Source organism: Symphalangus syndactylus, chromosome 7, assembly GCF_028878055.3.
Source record: "Symphalangus syndactylus isolate Jambi chromosome 7, NHGRI_mSymSyn1-v2.1_pri, whole genome shotgun sequence".
Taxonomy (NCBI): domain Eukaryota; kingdom Metazoa; phylum Chordata; class Mammalia; order Primates; family Hylobatidae; genus Symphalangus; species Symphalangus syndactylus.
This window is the reverse complement of record NC_072429.2, coordinates 26,143,674-26,164,017: the sequence shown is the minus strand read 5'-3', so window position 1 is coordinate 26,164,017 and position 20,344 is coordinate 26,143,674. Positions and strand designations below refer to the sequence as shown.

At 41.0% G+C, this 20,344-nt stretch overlaps 1 protein-coding gene across 6 annotated transcripts in view; it reads right to left on the bottom strand.

The window, feature by feature from the left end:
• Positions 1–20,344, bottom strand: part of ATP10B (ATPase phospholipid transporting 10B (putative)) — a 243,782-nt gene that overhangs the window by 84,545 nt on the left and 138,893 nt on the right. For all 6 annotated transcript variants that reach the window (XM_063643127.1, XM_063643129.1, XM_063643126.1 and 3 more), the window contains one exon: positions 16,021–16,225. In XM_063643127.1, the coding sequence (XP_063499197.1) occupies positions 16,021–16,225 (205 nt within the window). The remainder of the gene's footprint in view (positions 1–16,020; positions 16,226–20,344) is intronic.

The window sequence follows — 20,344 nt, the reverse complement described above, 5'->3', positions numbered from 1 at the left end:
CTCGTGTTTGGCAAGTAACAGAGTCAGGATTGCCATTCACATCGTCAGATTCCAAAGTCATTGTCAGCGTCGTCGTCATCACCATCATCATCATCACTTTTATTCCTCCTCTCCTCTTATTATTCTGCAGCACTTATTGAATGCTTGTTGTGTACTAAGAATCAACTAAATATTTTATACATGCCATCTTCTTTGATTCTTACAATAATTCTATCAGGTAGGTACCATTATTATCCCGATTTCACAGAAAAAGGAATTGAGGCTTAGGGAGAATCTGTGATTTCCCCAGTGCCATCCAGACAGCAAAGCTGGACAACAGGCTTTAATCTTAGCATCGCTCACTCCCTAAGAGTCTGCTCCTTAACCACAGCATTATTTGGATGCACAGAGGAAAGATGAGTATTTAAGCTCTCCTCTTGGCCCTGTTTCTTTTCTATGTTCATTCCTCAATTCCTCTGAAGGACCTAATAAATGAATATATTCTCTAATATATAGTAGAAAATATACAAAAATTATAATGAATAAGCAATGCAATGTGTTACCTCTTCCAAGTACATTTGCATTTTAAAGTAAGTACCTACAAAAGGTAAGGGTTAAAGTTAAGGCATTAATTGGCCTAGAAGACATTTTTTTGATAATTTTTATTTTTTAGCATTTAAATTTTTTTTTTTGGCCACTCCCTCTATGAAGCTCACTCTAACCCCCGCAAATCAGAATTGCTCCTTTTCATGTGCTGCCACCACTGCTGCTGTTTCCATTGAACATCTCTGCCTAGATCTGTGCATCCTCTGGTAGACTGTCATCTTCCTCTGGGGCATCTCCTGTAATACCTTGTTTTTGCAGGCACACCATAAAGATGTGTTGAGGTAAGGTTAGTACTGGAGAGGGTGATGTTAGAAGTGTATATTTTGAAAGGTGATGGGTAAGGAGATACAAAGCAGACCTCACTGTAAAGGCTGACCCATGCCATAGAAAAAGCCCCAGGTACAGTCTTGACTTTGATTGATGGGAGTAAGACCCCTTGTTTTATGGGACTTCTTTGGCTCAACAAATAAAAAATGTAGTCACAGTCCTAGATCCCACCTTGGGCCAGTCTAGTCTTCCGTTCATTCATGCGTGCATTCAAGCTTTTATTTACTATCTATGATAGAGGAGTCATGTGGGACAGTAAGTGAGAATCAAGGGAAGAAAGGGGTGATTAACACAAATCGGTGATTGCAACCATAAGACAACTCAAAGTTCCCAGTCCAGCTCAGACGTGTCAATAGCGGTATCTTTGAGAGCGAAGGAAAGTGGGCCTGGTGCCAGGGCATAATCACTCCCCGGGGTTGAGGTCCTCCTTACTCACCTGTGTCCCAGGTACAGCAAGCCTGCCATCTCAGGCTGGAATATATTCCATTAGCTAGAATAGGCCATTTCCCTTGTGCTTGCCTCAAGTTTTACTTTTCTAGGCTTATTTCCTTTAATTCTTTACAATTAATGATCGAATTGATCAATACACATGATTAAATAAATATATGAATGATCTTTTGAAATTGTTTGTAATGGATAGCTGTTTTCTGGCTACCCATCTTCTGTTTCATCCTTTTTCTGTAAACTTCTGGCTTTCTTGTGGGAAACTGCCTTTCCTTTCTGGTTTATAATCGTGATGGGAATTTAAGTCGTGATGCCCTGCCCATTAAACTCTCCCACTGTGGGGCTTTGACTTGAGTGGAATGACTCAAGGGAGGAAAAGAAAGAAGGAGACTCTTAAGTAATTTCTGCTACCAAGCTATTTCTGTAAGCCAGAGGTTCCTGACTGGTAGATTAAGCTACTGCATCTTGTCTACAAATCCCCTATATGCTCCCAAATGCTGTCTGTAGACAGAGTAAAAATAAGTCTCACACATGCATGTACCACTATCTTTCAGATTTCCAAAGGAATTATTGAGATTAATAAATTAAAATTTCATTTACAACTTCACTAGATTCACTGTAGCTTTTGGTTTTAATATATATTCTTAAATAATGGACATTGAAAAGACAACCTCTTTTTTTTTTTACAGTCACAAAGGGTTTTTTTTTTTTTTTTAAATGGGACTCATAGTCATAAAGTTCTTACAGGGTTAGAAGAACATCTTAGACCACTTTGAAATCCCTCTATGTCCATTAGGAAATATCATTAGCGAAAGATTCTGTCGATTGAAGAAAGGGAAACCAACAAAACTCTTTCCTCAAACATAGAAATCATTTATGTATTTAGTTTTTATCAAGAGTCAAGGATGTTTACCAAAAAGACGAGTTGGATTAGTGACTGCCATGCTTCTGTGAAACTCTAGGTGTCTGTTTCTACATGATTCCCAGGCTAGAGGAATACCAAGGACAGCCACCACAACCTGGGGATGAGGATAACAAAATGGCGGCACTGACCCTGCTGTGTGGACTGCTCAGCTGACTGTGCCAAGGAATAGGGGTTACAGGGTAGGCAAACCATGCCAACCAAGGAAACTACACAGGAGGTACGCTGCAATCTTGGAAGAACACTAAAGTTTTTTTTTTTTTCATTTTAAGTTATCAGTTGTCTAATTGGTGAAAGCAAATGTTCTTCACACCCCAGCTGCTGAGCTAGGTGATTGAGGTTTTCTTCCTGGCATATAAATTAAGCAACCCTCTGATTTCTGAGAATCCTATCTGAAAACTAATGACAGTTACCAGCATTTGATAACCCTTCTGCTTCCTGGTAGGTGAAGGTTCTTTTCAAGATAACGCACAACAGAGTGACTGGCAGTTACTTTCCTCTGGCTGTGGATGAGGAAATCATTTGCATATTCAATCACTCTAGAGATCCCTGCCTGCCCTAGTGATTCTCCCACAAAAGCAGGCAGATTGGGCTGGAGGGCTCTGAGGGAGACTATCTTAAGGATTTTTTTACAGTTTGAGTTCCCTTTTGTCAAGTGGACAAATATTGTTTCCCAGTTGGGCTGACTAAAAGTAATCTTGAGATCTTGCTATGGCATTTCCCAAACATACAGGGCATGGGCTTGGCATGCCAAGCAAATACTGGAAATAGGATGATTTCTTCTGTCATTTCTAAAAGGAACTAATTGTTGGCAGAATTGTTAACAATTGTCTGTGTAATTCCCTGTAAGGGCATGCAGTCGCACCCTGTATCTCTCTTGTTTACTCCTGGGTCCCCAGAGCATGCTACAGCATCCGGCACATAGAAGGCTTTTAATAAATATTTGATGAATGAATGTGTGAGTGGTCTGATGCCTGAAATATGGGCAGGTGCCACCAGATGGCCAGTGGCGCCTTAAGGGAGTATTATACAGACAAACCTTTTCTGTACAAATTCTTTCTTGCTGTGGATAACTGAAACACAAGAAGATGATATGAGATCCAACGCTTTGTACCTCATGTTTTGGCAAAAGAATTCACAAAGAAGAGAGCATGAGTTTCAGTTCAAGAAACTATATTAAGTTGTTCATGAGAGATATGATCACAATGTGTCACCTCTGCTGATAAACCACAAAACAAAGATCCTAGTACAGTGTCTGGCAACAGGAGGACCTCATCAGATGTTGGTTGAGTAAATGAATTTATTGAACAGACTATAATAGTTGAGAGTGGCAAGAGCAAAGTCCATGGGAGCACAGAGGAAGGAGTGATTACCTGTGGGACACCGGTCAGAGTGTTGCCTAGGCAGAGAGAGGTCAGAAGGGAAGGGCTTTTTGGGAAGAGGGATAACACTAGAGACTACAGGAGAGAGACAGAGGGTATTAAGCCCCCTTCCTTAAGGATGAACGACCACGGTCACACATAAGTTAGGTTTATATACTTCTGATGAGTCTTAGATATAATGGATATTTATTGCTGTGCTGTTCAGAACTCTCACACCCCACAGACCAATTTCAAACATGAGGTTCAAGTGGAGGATGCCAATCACAGAGTCCTTTGTTTCTGGCCAGAGTTAATTTGTCTAGGAATGGGTACGTGATACCAGCTAGGCCAGCCAGCCCCTTTCCCCAGGATGCTTTTCAATCTAGACATCAGGGAAGGTTGCTAGACCCTCTCTGGGGGTTAAGCTATAAAGCACAAATACTACTGGTACCACGTTTCATTCCACATGAAGGAAGTTGGTTTGAAAGATTCATGCCAAACATATCACAAGAAACATAGACAAGAGATGGACATTGTACTGATGGATTCTGAAGTCCTCATTCCACATGAACCTAAGGTCCAACCCACCCCATATTTTTCTAATAAGTTTAATTTTTTGTCTACAGTTCTGTCACATGTAACCAAGAGTCTTAACTAATCCATATACCATATTAGATTGGTATGGTTTTCATTTGAGATATCAAATATTTCCCACATTGACCTTAAATACCCACAATTGGTTAAGACAGTGAAGGCCAATACTAAAATGTAAATACGTTGTCTTTGGTATTGGAGGTGGTGGGAAGGAGAAAATTTTAAGATATAATTCATTAATACCTCAGGTTATCATCCATAAGATATTATCCATTAATATTTCACCTTTTGGGTCGGGTGCAGTGGCTCACGCCTGTAATCCCAGCAGTTTGGGAGCCCGAGGAGGGTGGATCACGAGGTCAGGAGTTTGAGACCAGCCTGGCCAACATAGTGAAACTCCGTCTCTACTAAAAATACAAAAAATTAGCTGGGCATGGTAGCGGGCACCTGTAATCCCAGCTACCTGGGAGGCTGAGGCAGGAAAATCGCTTGAACCCAGGAGGCAGAGGTTGCAGTGAGCCGAGATTGCGCCATTGCACTCCAGCCCGGGCAACAGTGCAAGGCTCCGTCTCAAACAAAAACAAAAACAAACAAAATTTCATCTTTCACATAACCTAGCAGAGTTTCCTCGTAAGGCTCTAAAGGAAAAGACCTTTTAATAGAAATGTGCAAATAATGCTAGGCGTTGGGAAGAGGGGATGTTGTATGGGTGTGTGAGGAGTGTGTGTACCCACATGCAAGTAGAAGCCTGAAGGAGATCACCACAAGGAGGCCAGAAGTCTATAGAAAATAAAAGTAACAGTTTTTCATAGGGTTGCCCTATCACCATCAAGTTATTATTATTATAAATAATTAAACCTAACATTTATAGAGCTTTAGAATTTTCATACATATGAAAATTATATTCATTTGAGAAATAAAAATACATCTAAAGAAAGTTAAGAATATTTCCCACAATGAGATAAATAATCAGGTACGTCAGAACTGAGTTCTAATTTGGTTTCAACACTATATTACCTGGATAATCTTTGACAAATTCGCTCTCTCTGAAGTTATTTTCTCATCTCTAATATGTTGCTAGTTCCTACATTTCAACCTCATAGAATTTCTGTGAGTGTTAAATATCAAAAGGGGGTGGTGTAGTGCAGTGGATAGGGAATTTACATGATGTGGGAAAAAGATTACATACTTAATATGGACGAGGTGGAGTAAAAAACCTCCATTCTTGAATTTGAAGGGTCAGCATGAATCCAGATGTATTTAATCTTAAAAGTGTCCTAGCTCTGTTCATTTAAATGGCATGGAAATAATAATCAACCCAATAGTAATAAACTCCTCTAGCATGTACTTATTGTGGTTCCTATTACAAGGAACCAGATCTACCAAAGACCACTAACATGTGAAAAGGATTCAGGAGCCACTTCTCATTTTTAAGAAGCTCCCACTGGCTAGAGATGGGGCAATAATGAAAGGCAATAAATGCATTGATTTGACATACATCAGATATTTTTAAAACCATGAGTTCATATTGATGCTAAAAAAGAAAAACCCACTGAACACCTTTGGAGGATCCTAGGCAACCAACTCATTATTTTGAAAATGTAAATGAGAGGAAAGACTCAAAAACATCCATTTTCTCTACAGAGGACACTTCAGAGTGACCCAATACTTCACGACGGGAAATTTTTCCTTATAAACCAATTAGGATATCACTAGTTTTTCAAATTCTATTGAAGTCATGGATCTAAACAACCATCATCAATGACTATTAACAGTGAAAAAAGATAGATGTTTTGTGCCTTCAGATGGTAGCACACTGCAGTTCCTATGACATAACATTGACATGCACATGCATAAATGCCAAATCTAACCCCAGTCCGACATAGGCACTAGATCCTACTACCATGTTGTAAAAATATAGTGGTCAGAAAAACATGTTAAATGGTTCCACAGGAAAACAATGCACAGACTATAAGAAATCGTACAGGGGCCGGGCGCAGTGGCTCACGCCTGTAATTCCAACACTTTGGGATTCAGCTGAGGTTGGGAGTTCAAGACCAGCCTGACCAATATGGAGAAACCACATCTCTACTAAAAATACAAAATTAGCTGGGCGTGGTGGCACATCCCTGTAGTCCCAGCTACTCTGGAGGCTGAGGCAGGAGAATCGCTTGAACCTAGGAGGCAGAAGTTGTGGTGAGCTGCGATCGCACCATTGTACTCCAGCCTGGGTAACAAGAGTGAAACTCCTTCTCAAAAAAAAAAAAAAAAAACACAGAACAAAACAACAACAACAACAAGAGAAATCATACAGGACAAACAACCTGGTTTATTAAGCAACAAAAACTATGCATTAAAAAGAGAGCTAAATGGGAAATTACAGAATAAAAGAGGTTAAAGAAATTATCTCAATATTTGTTCTTATTTGGATCCTGATTCAAACAAATGGAAAATATTGAACACTGATTTGAAAGTTGATATCAAAGAATTGTTGCTAATTTTTAGGTATGATAGTATAATCATATATTTTAAAAATCCTATCCTTCAGAGATAGTAAAATATTTACGGTGAAATGAAGTATTGAAGATCTGCTTCAAAATAATTTGCAGAGAGTAGAGGGTGGGGAGACAGATAAAACAAGACTGGTTATAAACTGATTGTTGAAATTAGGTGACGGGTCCATAGAAATGTATCATATTATTCTCTACAGTTTTGTATATACTAATAATAAGAGCTATCTATGACAAACCCACAGCCAATATCATACCGAATGGGCAAAAACTGGAAGAATTCCCTTTGAAAACTGGCACAAGACAGGGATGCCCTCTCTCACCACTCCTATTCAACATAGTGTTGGAAGTTCTGGCCAGGGCAATCAGGCAGGAGAAGGAAATAAAGCGTATTCAATTAGGAAAAGAGGAAGTCAAATTGTCCCTGTTTGCAGATGACATGATTGTATAACTAGAAAACCCCATCATCTCAGCCCAAAATCTCCTTAAGCTGATAGGAAACTTCAGCAAAGTCTCAGGATACAAAATCAATGTGCAAAAATCACAAGCATTCTTATACACCAGTAATAGACAAACAGAGAGCCAAATCATGACTGAACTCCCATTCACAATTGCTTCAAAAAGGAATAAAATGTCTAGGAATCCAACTTACAAGTGATGTGAAGGACCTCTTCCAGGAGAACTACAAACCACTGCTCAATGAAATAAAAGAGGACACAAACAAATGGAAGAACATTCCATGCTCATGGGTAGGAAGAATCAATATCGTGAAAATGGCCATAGTGTCCAAGGTAATTTACAGATTCAATGCCATCCCCATCAAGCTAACAATGACTTTCTTCACAGAATTGGAAAAAACTACTTTAAAGTTCATATGGAAGCAAAAAAGAGCCCGCATTGCCAAGTCAATCCTAAGCCAAAAGAACAAAGCTGGAGGCATCACGCTACCTGACTTCAAACTATACTACAATGCTACAGTAACCAAAACAGCATGGTACTGGTACCAAAACAGAGATACAGACCAATGGAACAGAACAGAGCCCTCAGAAATAATGCCACATATCTACAACTATCTGATCTTTGACAAACCTGACAAAAACAAGCGATGGGGAAAGGATACCCTATTTAATAAATGGTGCTGGGAAAACTGGCTAGCCATATGTAGAAAGCTGAAACTGGATCCCTTCCTTACACCTTATACAAAAATTAATTCAAGATGGATTAAAGACTTAAGTGTTAGATCTAAAACCATAAAAACCCTAGAAGAAAACCTAGGCAATACCATTCAGGACATAGGCATGGGCAAGAACTTCATGTCTGAAACACCAAAAGCAATGGCAACAAAAGCCAAAATTGACAAATGGGATCTAATTAAACTAAAGAGCTTCTGCACAGCAAAAGAAGCTACCATCACAGTGAACAGGCAACCTACAGAATGGGAGAAAAGTTTTGCAATCTACTCATCTGACAAAGGGCTAATATCCAGAATCTACAATGAACTCAAACAAATTTATAAGAAAAAGCAACCCCATCAACAAGTGGGCAAAGGATATGAACAGACACTTCTCAAAAGAAGACATTTATGCAGCCAAAAGACACATGAAAAAATGCTCATCATCACTGGCCATCAGAGAAATGCAAATCAAAACCACAATGAGATACCATCTCATACCAGTTAGAATGGCAATCATTAAAAAGTCAGGAAACAACAGGTGCTGGAGAGGATGTGGAGAAATAGGAACACTTTTACACTGTTGGTGGGACTGTAAACTAGTTCAACCATTGTGGAAGTCAGTGTGGCAATTCCTCAGGGATCTAGAACTAGAAATACCATTTGACCCAGCCATCCCATTACTGGAAATATACCCAAAGGATTATAAATCATGCTGCTATAAAGACACATGCACACGTATGTTTATTGCAACACTATTCACAATAGCAAAGACTTGGAACCAACCCAAATGTCCAACAATGATAGACTGGATTAAGAAAATGTGGCACATATACACCATGGAATACTATGGAGCCATAAAAAATGATGAGTTCATGTCCTTTGTAGGGACATGGATGAAGCTGGAAACCATCATTCTCAGCAAACTATCACAAGGACAAAAAACCAAACACTACATGTCCTCACTCATAGGTGGGAATTGAACATTGAGAACACATGGACACAGGAAGGGGAACATCACACACTGGGGCCTGTTGTGGGGTGGGGGGAGGGGGGAGGGATAGCATTAGGAGATACATCTAATGCTAAATGATGAGTTAATGGGTGCAGCACACCAACATGGCACATGTATACATATGTAACAAACCTGCATGTTGTGTACATGTACCCTAAAACGTAAAGTATAATAAAAAAAAATTTCCATTACAAAAAGCAAACAAACCAACCAAAGAACTGTGCCTGAGTTTGAATCTGAGCTCAGTTAACCTAGAGAACAGGGTTTCTTAACTGTTCTTCCCTCATTTGTTAAATGGAGTAATAAAAGCACCTATTTTACAGGGTTATTTGTGAGTAGTAGAAAGAAATAATAGATATAGAACACTTAGAAAAACTGCCTATGGCACATAGGTGTTTAATCCAGTTATCTGTTGTAATCTCTTCTTGATATTATATACTATTATGAAGTCATATTTTAAAAGAATCCTAGAAAATGTGAACTGTGCTCAACATTTAAGCACTGATCAACAGGTAGAAAGCACTAAGTTTCATTCTTAAAGGAAATTTGGAAAAGCCTGTCAGGGACAAGTTCCAGTGCAAATCTAGCAGGAAAGAGGAACTTTCTCTGGCTCTCAAGGGCAGGCAAGGTTAGAAGATAGGCAGCTACCTTTTGCTTTAACTGAGGTTTGACATCACTGAGCTGGGATGGTAATAAATTTCTCCCTACTGGATCTCAACTCTTTGTTGGCAAAATGCTCCTCTAAGTACCTTAAAATCAATACATACTTTCACTGCAGAGGATCCAAGCTACAGCAGCTATTCATAATTGAGCAAATGGCTTAAAAGCACTAACCATCGGTTGCATGCAAGCTAGTCAAAAGGGAGACTCAATGGAGAATTTTTAACCTGAGCAACAAACAGATATGTATGATTATTACATTGATTAATGATGCTCTAGGCCAGTGTCTTTCAAACTTTCATGTACACATGAATCACCTGAGGATCCTGTTAAAATGCAGATTCTGGTTCAGTTTGGGATGGGGCCTGAGATTCTGCATTTCTGGCAAGCTCTCAGTGATGCTTACTGAAGTGGCTAGTCCGCAGATCATACTTGGCATAGTAAGTTCCCACTTGGCCCTGGGGAATGATCTGATCCATGCTTCAGCGGGACTTAGGCTTCAGTGATTTGGAAAATAGATAGCCAGGGACATGTTTGATCTGAAACTAGAAGCATTCTTTTCTGATTCTTTGGCTTTGATAACTGTTACATTTATCAAAACGAATGCTATATACTCCCTTCCAGGTGTTAAATTCCTAGGTTAAAACTCTTTTACAGAAGAGGTTTCAGGTATCAGAATGTCACCAAAGAGAAAACTGTATGTTTGAATTCTCTAATAAAGTCCTCTTGCCAGCTGGACAGGTTTTTAGCATAATCCTAATTTTGAATTCCTTCCCTTTCCCCTCTTTTTTCTAACAATGGGAAGTGAGAGTGAATCTCTCAAAAATAGGTCAATAATTTTATAAACTCAAAGATGGCCCATGGGGATAAAACTTCCAATGAAAAAAAAAAAGTAGATTTAGTCCAAGAAGAATCCTGAGAAAAGGATTTGAAACTAACTCTTTGGCAGCCTTGAGGATAATCTGCAATGTCATGGGAGAAAGACTCTTTTAAGAAGTTCTTTAATGTTTATAATTTCATTTGAACCTAAACAGGAAAGAGAAGAATGAACTGCCTAAGCCATGAGGATTGTCAACTTCTTTGTTACCCTTCACCTGTTGTGACCATGTCTGTACCACAATTCAGGCTAATATTTTCTGAAAAGTTCCATAGGAATGTTAATAATATTTGTGCTGAAAAATAATTCTTAGGTTAAATAAATTTGGGGAACTCAGGGCTAAAGAAAGGTTTAACAGGCCTATTGACTTCAGGCTTTCTCCGAGACGTTAATATGTTAATGAACTTTGGAAACTGCAAGAGGGGTTCACAGGACAAAAGCTTCTTAATTTGACTTGTAAACTGTAATCTGACTTGACCGTGGACCATGGGTTTTTCAAGAACTGTCTCTTGGGATAAGTGCTTAGCAGACTCTGAGAAATGCTGATGTATGGGAGCTGGGACAAAGTGTGTCCTACTGACTTTGAATTACCCGAATATAGTAATTCTCATCATCCAGAAGATGGTAAAAATGAGTGTGGGTATATGTGTGGGGTTAGACGTTCCTAGTAATCTCTGTGGTTAGTAAAAACCCTTTTGGCAAGGTGAAGATCTCAAAGACAGTAGGGACTTAGAGGGAGAAAAAACTATCAAGAGCCATTAATACTTATTACGTAATACATTAAATTTCCAAACAAACCATATTTGTAGGTGTTCAGAATCTCTGAGATGATTAGTGAGATTCGCTCTTTTAGTGCCTCAGAAGTTTCATGTGTAAAATAGGGATAGTAATGCCCACCTCCCATGGTGGTCTAAGGCTTAAAATAGACAATGCATGTAAAAGAACTAGTATATAGTAAAAAGTACCTAGATGGTAGTTTTCTTCCCATTATTAGGATAAGTGTTTTTTGGAAGCACCGGAGGTGGCGCCTCTCCTTGGTTGTACAGGTTTTCAAGGAGGTGGTGATAGGTTTATATCAAGATTTTCTGGGAGAAAATTTTTAAAAATATGCACACTCAAGTCCTTACTCAGTCCTAGTGAGTCATAACTTACTGGTGGTGATACAGAAGGATGCATATATATTTTTAAAAACTTCCCCTGTGATGATTATGATACACCTTCAACACCTGTAATATACTTGCAGTAAATCCCTTAGTGGTAGCCCACCCCTCCTACAGTAGTTCTGAGATGTGTTTCTTGGGATAAAAGTTTCTTGTGCTTATATGTTTAGAAATACTACATAATAGCACCTGTCCTTCTCCTTGGGGCTTATTAAAGTATCAGAGAAATTCTGCAGAACACATATTTGAAAGCTTGTGATCTATTGTCTTCTCATATTACTTGGCCTTGCAACATTTATTTTCCTTGCAACTCTCATCAACATGTTTGTTCGATACATTAGGGAAATCCTATGGTATAGAGTTAGCCAGAAGCGAATTCTATCCATACTCAGAAATCTTTCTGCCCTAAAAGTATAAGGGAGAAGCAAGGTCACAAAGAGCAGCCAAGTTGTCTCCCCCCAGGGAGCAGGCTGAGCCCACTTTCATTATCCCTGCCGCCTGCTATCTGTATGTGGAAAGAATCCTGGCAACAATAAATGTGTGCTTTCAAGTAAGCATCTCTGTGTGAACTCAAGGTAACAGTTAAAGGGCCAGGGAGATGAGCTACTGAGCCTTAAAAACTGAGGCTCTGGGGCCAGGCACAGTGGCTCACGCCTGTAATTCCAGCACTTTGGGAGGCCAAGGCAGGTGGATCATGAGGTCAGGAAATCGAGACCATCCTGGCTAACACGGTGAAACCTCGTCTCTACTAAAAATACAAAAAATTAGCCAGGCGTGGTGGCTGGCACCTGTGGTCCCAGCTACTCGGGAGGCTGAGGCAGGAGAACGGCGTGAACCCGGGAGGCGGAGCTTGCAGTGAGCCGAGATCGCGCCACTGCCCTCCAGCCTGGGCGAAAGAGGGAGACTGTCTCAAAACAAAAACAAAAAACAAAACAAAACAAAACAAAAAATTGAGGCTCTGGACAAACCTGGCTTTGAATCCTGCTCCAACACTTCCCTGCTCAGTGACCTTGGGCAAGTTACAGACCTCCGTATGCCCCAGTTTCCTTTTGTATAAAATGGAGACAATCATAGTGCCCATCTCATTGGGTTGTTTTGAGGATAGACGAGGTCATCATGCAAAGCCCTTAGTATGGAATCAATACAAGTCTATTATTATGACTAAAATGAAAAAAGCACTCTTGAGCAAAGTGAGGGGGAGAATCAAGAACTGAGACAGAATAGAGAACCCTGGAAACCTTCAAGCTCAAATAATCTTCCTTTCACACAGGAATTTACCTTGCTCTCTTTTTTGTTTTTCTTTTTGTAAATGATCTCAGGAAGCGCTCTGTGAGAATTGAGGGTTGGAGTTGAAGAGACTTATTAAATTGGCTGGTCTATAGCACCGGAGTGTGAATGACCATTTTACCTGACTCTTCATTCCAGCGAAATCCCAAACTATCTGACTAATTAATATGCAAAACATAGTTTGGGAACTGCTGCCAAAGACTAAAAGAAAAGTCACTGGTTGAACTTCTTTGTTACCCTTCACCTGTTGTGACCATGTCTGTACCACAATTCAGGCTAATATTTTCTGAAAAGTTCCATAGGAATGTTAATAATATTTGTGCTGAAAAATAATTCTTAGGTTAAATAAATTTGGGGAACTCAGGGCTAAGGAAAGGTTTAACAGGCCTATTGACTTCAGGCTTTCTCAGAGACGTTAATATGTTAATGAACTTTGGAAACTGCAAGAGGGGTTCACACTGAAATGACTGCCAGAGAGAGTAAGAAAGATTCAGAATTGGATAAGGATGTTGGGTTAGGGAGGCTAAAGGGGAGATTTATAAGTTTTACTGCTCCTAGAACTTAAAAAAAAAAAAAAAAAAAAGGTAGAATAGGCCAGACACTGGGCTCACACCTGTAATTCCCACACTTTGGGAGGCCAAGACAGGTGGATCACTTCAGGTCAGGAGTTCGAGACCAGCCTGGCCAACATGGCAAAAACCCTGCCTCTACTAAAAATACAAAAAATTAGCTGGGTGTGGTAGTGCACTCCTGTAATCCCAGCTACTTGGGAGGCTGAGGTAGGAAAATCGCTTGAACCCGGTAGGCATAGATTGCACTAAGCAGAGATTGTGCCACTGTACTCTAGTTTGGGTAACAGAGCGAGACTCTGTACAGAAAAAAAAAAAAAAAAGGTAGAATAGCATAGAAAGTCTCAGAGTGCCTTGCATGTGGTGAGGCTAAGGTGTCATTCTTACATACTCTTTGACGTGCATATACACAAGTGCATGTGCATCAGTGTGTGTGTGTGTGTGTGTGTTTGTGTGTAATATTTTATACATTTCCTATTGTTACTGTTGAAAAGATTTGAAAGCCTCTGGTCGAAGGGCAGGCTACAGAGTTCTGAGCCCAGAAACAGATTGTTATTGCTTGTCTAGAATGACTCTGTGAACTTAGACCAGATCTTACCCTCCCTTTTTGCAAACACTAGGGTGATTTAGCACATGTGGCTGTAATAAGCAAAGGGTGAGAAAACTCAGAGACAGGCCCCTTGCTCAGTGATTGACACAGAGCCTGGAGACCAGTGGACATGCTGATCTACAGTGGGTGGTGGTGGTTTCCATTTCCAGTGGTGGCAACTGCAGCCTCAGTAGCAGCAATGGTTCCCATTTATTGTGAGTCTCTTGAGTAGCAAACTCTTTATTCTGTTCTTTACTTTCCTTATACCATTTGAATTTCACAGCAAAACCATGGGATAGCTATTATTATTCCCATGATATGCATGAGAGAACAGGCTTCTGAGAACCAAATCAATCACACAAAAAGAGTTTTATGAGAGCTGTTTATCAGGTGCTTAGAGAGAGGCAAGGCAAGGTACAATGACCCTTGCTCCTAGAACTTACAAACTTATTTTGAGAAATTTGAGTCTGGAAAACTGCACTCTAGCTCACGAGAATCTCTGAGGAATAAATCATTTGCCTTCCTTCTCCCAAATCCTCTGACTCATTCCATTTCTACCCAGCCAAAGGCTGGCAGAATGAACAAAAGTGATAAAATTGTACTCTTTTCCCTGGTTAAAGAAAGGGACCATATTGGAAATCAGCTCCCACAAGGAGAATTTTAATTGCAAATTGGAATATCACACCCAGCTTCAGTCAGTCAACACATATTGCCTATGAAAGCATTGATATTAATACCAACTGTTCACTGGTCTTTTACTATGTGCCTATCTTCATGCTAAGTAAGTCATGTACCTACCATTTAGTCTTCAAAACTACCCTATGGAAAGGGAACTATTTTTGTCCCCATTTTCCAGATGAGGGAACCAAGGTGTGAGAAGACAGTAACTTGCCCAAGGTGAGATGGCTGATGATGAGTGGTGGGACCTGGGCTTTGAACCCATCTCTGTCAGACCCCAGAGCCTGAGCTTTTACCCACCAAACAATGATGGTTCCTCCATGATGTCTGAGGTACCATTTATGAACGGGTGGGGATTAAACAAAAGTGTCAATGCCACTGCACTCCAGTCTGGGTGACAGACTGAGAGCCAGTCTCTTTTTTTTTTTTTTTGAAACGGAGTCTCACTTTATTGCCCAGGCTATGATCTTGGCTCACTGCAACATCTGCCTCCTGGGTTCAAGTGATTCTACTGCCTCAGTCTCCTGAGCAGCTGGGACTACAGGTGCCTGCCATCACGCCTGGCTATTTTTTAAATTTTTAGTAGAGACAGGGTTTCACCATGTCGGCCAGGATGGTCTTGAACTCCTGACCTCAAGTGATCCACCTGCCTCTCAGCCTGCCAAAGTGCTGGGATTACAAGCTTGAGCCATCGCACCCAGTGGAGAAGCAGTGTCTTTAAAAAAAAAAAAAAAAAAAGGTATCAATGAACTCTCTCTGCCCTCAAGGAGGCTTAAGCACTGTTGAGAAGTTAAGGAATACACAAATGGAAACACAGTTAATGATACCTTGCTGCAGTTTAGGAGGGGCAGAAGGAGTATTAGGATTCGTGGCAGGAGAGATTGCTAGGGCTGAGCTGGGCAGAGTGAGTTGGGATTGGATGAGCACAGAAGAGGAGTTGGTTCTAGTGATGATGGAACAGACATTAGACTCCTCGGTTCAGAGCAGAGAGTATAGTTTCCTCAGTTGAACAGAGTGGATCCCTATTTAGAAACTCTGAGGCCTTCAGCAAGTTACTTAACTTTACTAAGCCTCAGTTTCCTCATCTGTGATATGCAGATAATATCCATCTCAGAGGGCTGCTGGTAGGATTTAGTGTATCTAAAGCGCTAGGGAAAAGGAGGCATCTACTACTTTCCCCTCTAGCCAGCAGGTTTAGTTCAATTTTCCAGTAGGGTAGGCTTGCTTCCTCTCTATGACTTTACCATTGAAGATCTTAGAAAGAGCCCTACCTGCTGTGAGAAGCCCTTCACGACACGTCTTTGCTTGAGGTTTGTCTCTCCATCCAAGCTGGCAGTTTCCAGATGGCATATCCCACTGGGGTCCGAGGAAAAAAGGAGGAGTATGTCTGCTGGGACAATCTCGTTGCATTTCATTTGGATGAAGTCTCCCACGCGCACATCCTTCCAGCACTTCTGCACGTAGGTCTGCTCTTTTCTTGGGTGAGAGAAAGACAGGGTCTGAGTGAGCTTTAAGTTTCCTCAGAAAACTAATGAGAGAATAGAGGAAGGTCCCACCAGCACCTAACTATCCACCAAATCAGCCTGTCATGAGATTGCCTTGTATTCTACCTTACCCCTAAATGACCACCTCATAATTTCTCTAGAATAGCCAGGCATAATCTACGGAATCTCATTAGTAAAGATCTGTCTTTGGCCAGGCGTGGTGGCTCACACCTGTAATCCCAGCACTTTGGGAGGCTGAGGTGGGTGGATCATGAGGTCAGGAGTTCGAGGCCAGCCTGGCCAATATGGTGAAACCCCGTCTCTACTAAAAATACAAAAATTAGTTGGGTGTGGTGGTGTGTGCCTGTAGTCCCAGCTTCTTGGGAGGCTGAGGCAGGAGAATCGCTTGAACCTGGGAGGTGGAGCTTGCAGTGAGCCAAGATTGTGCCACTGCACTCCAGCCTGGGCGACACAGCAAGACTCCGTCTCAAAAAAAAAAAAAAAAAAACCCAAACCAAAACAAAACAAAATCTGTTCTTATGAACATTTAGAATTTTTCTTCACTGCCAGTTCTTGTCCAAGTTCTGTGTTCAGCCCTTGCTTCCTTACAAGAGAAAAATTGTAAAGGAGAAGGTAACTGTATTGTCATATTAATGTGGTACTACTCTTAATATCCACTATTTACCAGAATAGCCAGTTATTACCAAAGAAAATAGAGTTTCAAGGAACTGGGATATGGGAAAGATTGTTTTTGATTATAAGGAGAGTGATGATCGGAAAGGCGAGGATATCTGACACTGTCTAGGAAGATCCAGAGCTGCACTGAAATAGAACACTCTGGGTGGTCCAGGAATTAGGAGGATGCTACCAGGAGTTTTGATGAAATGAGACCTCACAGTAACTGTGGAATTAGAGGGCCGAAGAAATCTGAGGAAATCTGAGGAAATTCTTTTATCTTCCTATCCAATTTATCAAGCTGAGATAATAATAGTGACAGGAACAATGACAAATTTAGCATTTCTTACCTGCCAAGTGCTTGTGTTAATTAATATTTTATTTACTTTGCATAATAACCCACAGGAGTAGATATTATTATACTCACTTCACAAGTGAGGTAATTGGGGGTCAAAAGAAATTTTTCAAAGTCTCACAAAAACAGAGCTGGAACCTGAACCTGGGTCCAGCCCGACACCAAAACCCACAGTTTTTACTGCTTGGGTATACTACCTCCCTGCAGGTGGTACCACAGCCTCAGCCTTCCCACCTCCAGCTAAGGAACTCCCCACTTCTCAAGGCAATGTATCCTTTTTTTTTTTTTTTTTTTTTGGAGACAGAGTCTTGCTCTGTTGCCCAGGCTGGAGTGCAGTGGCACGATCTTGGCTCACTGCAACCTGTCTCCTGGGGTCAAGTGATCCTCCTGCCTCAGCCTCCTGAGTAGCTGGGATTACAGGCGCCTGCCACGATGTCCAGCTAATTTTTGTATTTTTAGTAGAGATGGGGTTTCACCATATTGGCCAGGTCGGTCTCAAACTCCTGACCTCAATTGATCCTCCTGTCTCGGCCTCCCAAAGTGCTGGGATTACAGGCGTGAGCCACTGCTCCTGGCTGCATTCTATTTTCAAAGAACTCTCATTTCAGAAAGTCTTCCTTCTGCCTAACCAAATATTTAAACAGTTCTGCTCTTCCAGGTAATACGGTCTATTCCATCTTCCACCATTCCTTAAATATTTTAAGGCATTCATCAGGTGTCCCATGAAGACTTTTGGGCATGCCAAGCCAAATTTAACTTTCCAGGTGCCCTCAATTATTCCTCATGTGACACAGTTTCAAGATCTGTTCCGGAGGTGTGGGCTCATCTGTCTGCATTTGGAAATGTCCCGCTTTAAGTGTGGGATTTGAAACCAAACTAATATCCCACATGTGGTCTTTCTAACTGAGCCCAGCTGGCTTGAAGCTGGGTGCCTCTGAAGGCAGCCAGACCTGGAGAGGCAGGCTTTCCTTTGCTGGGCTTCTCCACTGATGCTGAGCCCCTCTGGGCATGTTCTTGTTTCTGTTTCTGCTGGAATCTGAGCTGCACTGGGCATGACGCATCTACTCTTCCACAGAGAAAGAGTAGTGAATAGAATTCCGGTTTTCTCCTTTGACATCACAAAAGTCCCTGGGGAAGAAGAGGGTTTTGATGTCTTCCTCGCTTCCTGGAGGCCCTCTGGAGAACCTCAGACAAGCCTTCCTAAGATCCAATCTTCCTGATTATAAAAGATCTTCTCAGAAGACTTCCCCAGCCACCTGAAATAATGGTGCTTCCATTTGGAAGGCCGAGTCTATAAACAGGGACATTGGAATTGGGGAGCAACTTTAGAACTCGAAAGAACCACAGGGTTCTGCGGAAGTGCTCCGCGGCTCTGGGAGCTCAGTGCAGCAGCCACAGTTAAATATCATCCAAGTGACTACTGAGACCCCTTCTTAGGATTTTGGGGGTGATGCGTCTGTAGCATTTTAGTAATAATTCCTCCTTACATGCGAAAGCACACAAAACAGGTTTCCAAGCACCTTTCAGTTGATCAGCTCATTCTCTGCTTCCACTCCACCCACATAACTTTTCCTTTAAATTTTTGTGGGTACATAGTAGGTATATATATTTACGGGGTACATGAGATGCTTTCGTACAGGCATGCAATGTGTAATAATCACATCATGGAAAACAGGATATCCATCCCCTCAAGCATTTATCCTTTGTGTTACAAACAATCCAATTGTATTCATTTACTTATTTAAAAATATATAATTGAATTATTATTGACTATAGTCACCGTGTGTTGTGCTATCACATACTAGGTCTTAATCATTCTTTCTAACTATTTTGTTTTTTTCGGAACCCATTAACCATCCCCATCTCCCCCCAACCCTCACTTTGATTTTCTATGAATAATAGGGGCAGTCACCCCAGATTTGTTTCCCTGTGCCATCTTGGAAATACATTTGATTATTTAAACATTTGGTTGTTTATTTATATATCTAGGGTGGGAACTCCTTCACTAAGAATGCCATTGTAACTGTCAAACACTTCGTGGTCTCTGCTGACTCAGGGGATAATATTTTTTCTTCTTCAAAGTAGCCCTGGGAAAACCTGTTAAATATCCAAGTATAAGGCTACTTACAGGCATTGGAATGGTCCATACTCTCTGTGAGAAAAGAATCTCGTAGAGTGAAGGAGAGACTGGTTTTTTTTTTTCTTTTTGAGAGAGTGCTTTAAAATGTTCTTAAATATTATAGCAAAATTGTCCCAAGGAACAAAGAATGTATCACTCATTCTGCCTTGTCTTCCTTTTTTCCCCCTCCTTTGGCTTCTGTGTCCTACTGGATAATGCCTTTGGGGATGTGGGGTATCAGTTGATTGCTATAATCTCAGCATTCTACCCAGTATTTGAGATTGGATTCAGGGAGAACACCTTCCACTCTGAGCAAATCCTGATCGCCAACCCTCCCAGAGCAAACTGGTTTTGAAGGTTTTGTTAAATACGAGTTGGCCAGTATCTGCATACAGAGGCATGTCAAAGGCAAGGCCAATGCACCTCCACCCATGAACACTGAATCTCATTCTTCCCTTTGTAATAAAGGACTGCACTGCTTATTCTAGGATGTGGGTTATAAAGGTGCTGGAAGATGGAGTGCTATGGAGAAGAGCTTATGGCATATGTGTTTTTCTGAGCTGTCACTTCTGTGAGCTGGACTGGGGTATTGTCCTGTCAAGTCCTGTCATGATCTAAGTATCAATGGAGCCACCCACAAGTGGTAAGTCAGACTAGTCTCTCTCTTCTTTACATTGCTTGCTGGATCCCAAGGAGGTCACTGCTGTACTGGTTATAATTGCCTGTCTTTTCTTTAGACATAATCCTCTCTTCCTTAGGATTGCATGCAGTGGTGAAGAAATATTCTCAGTGACTGCTGTGGGTTTGCCTTCCCCAAGACAGAGATTGCCCAGTTCCAGGGTTGTGCTTCTCAAACAGAAGCACACATACCTCCAGGATACCCTGGTAGGCATCTAGGAATAACAAAGCTATGAGATCCATATGACTTTGGGGGCATTCATTAAAAAAAAAAAAGTTCAGGG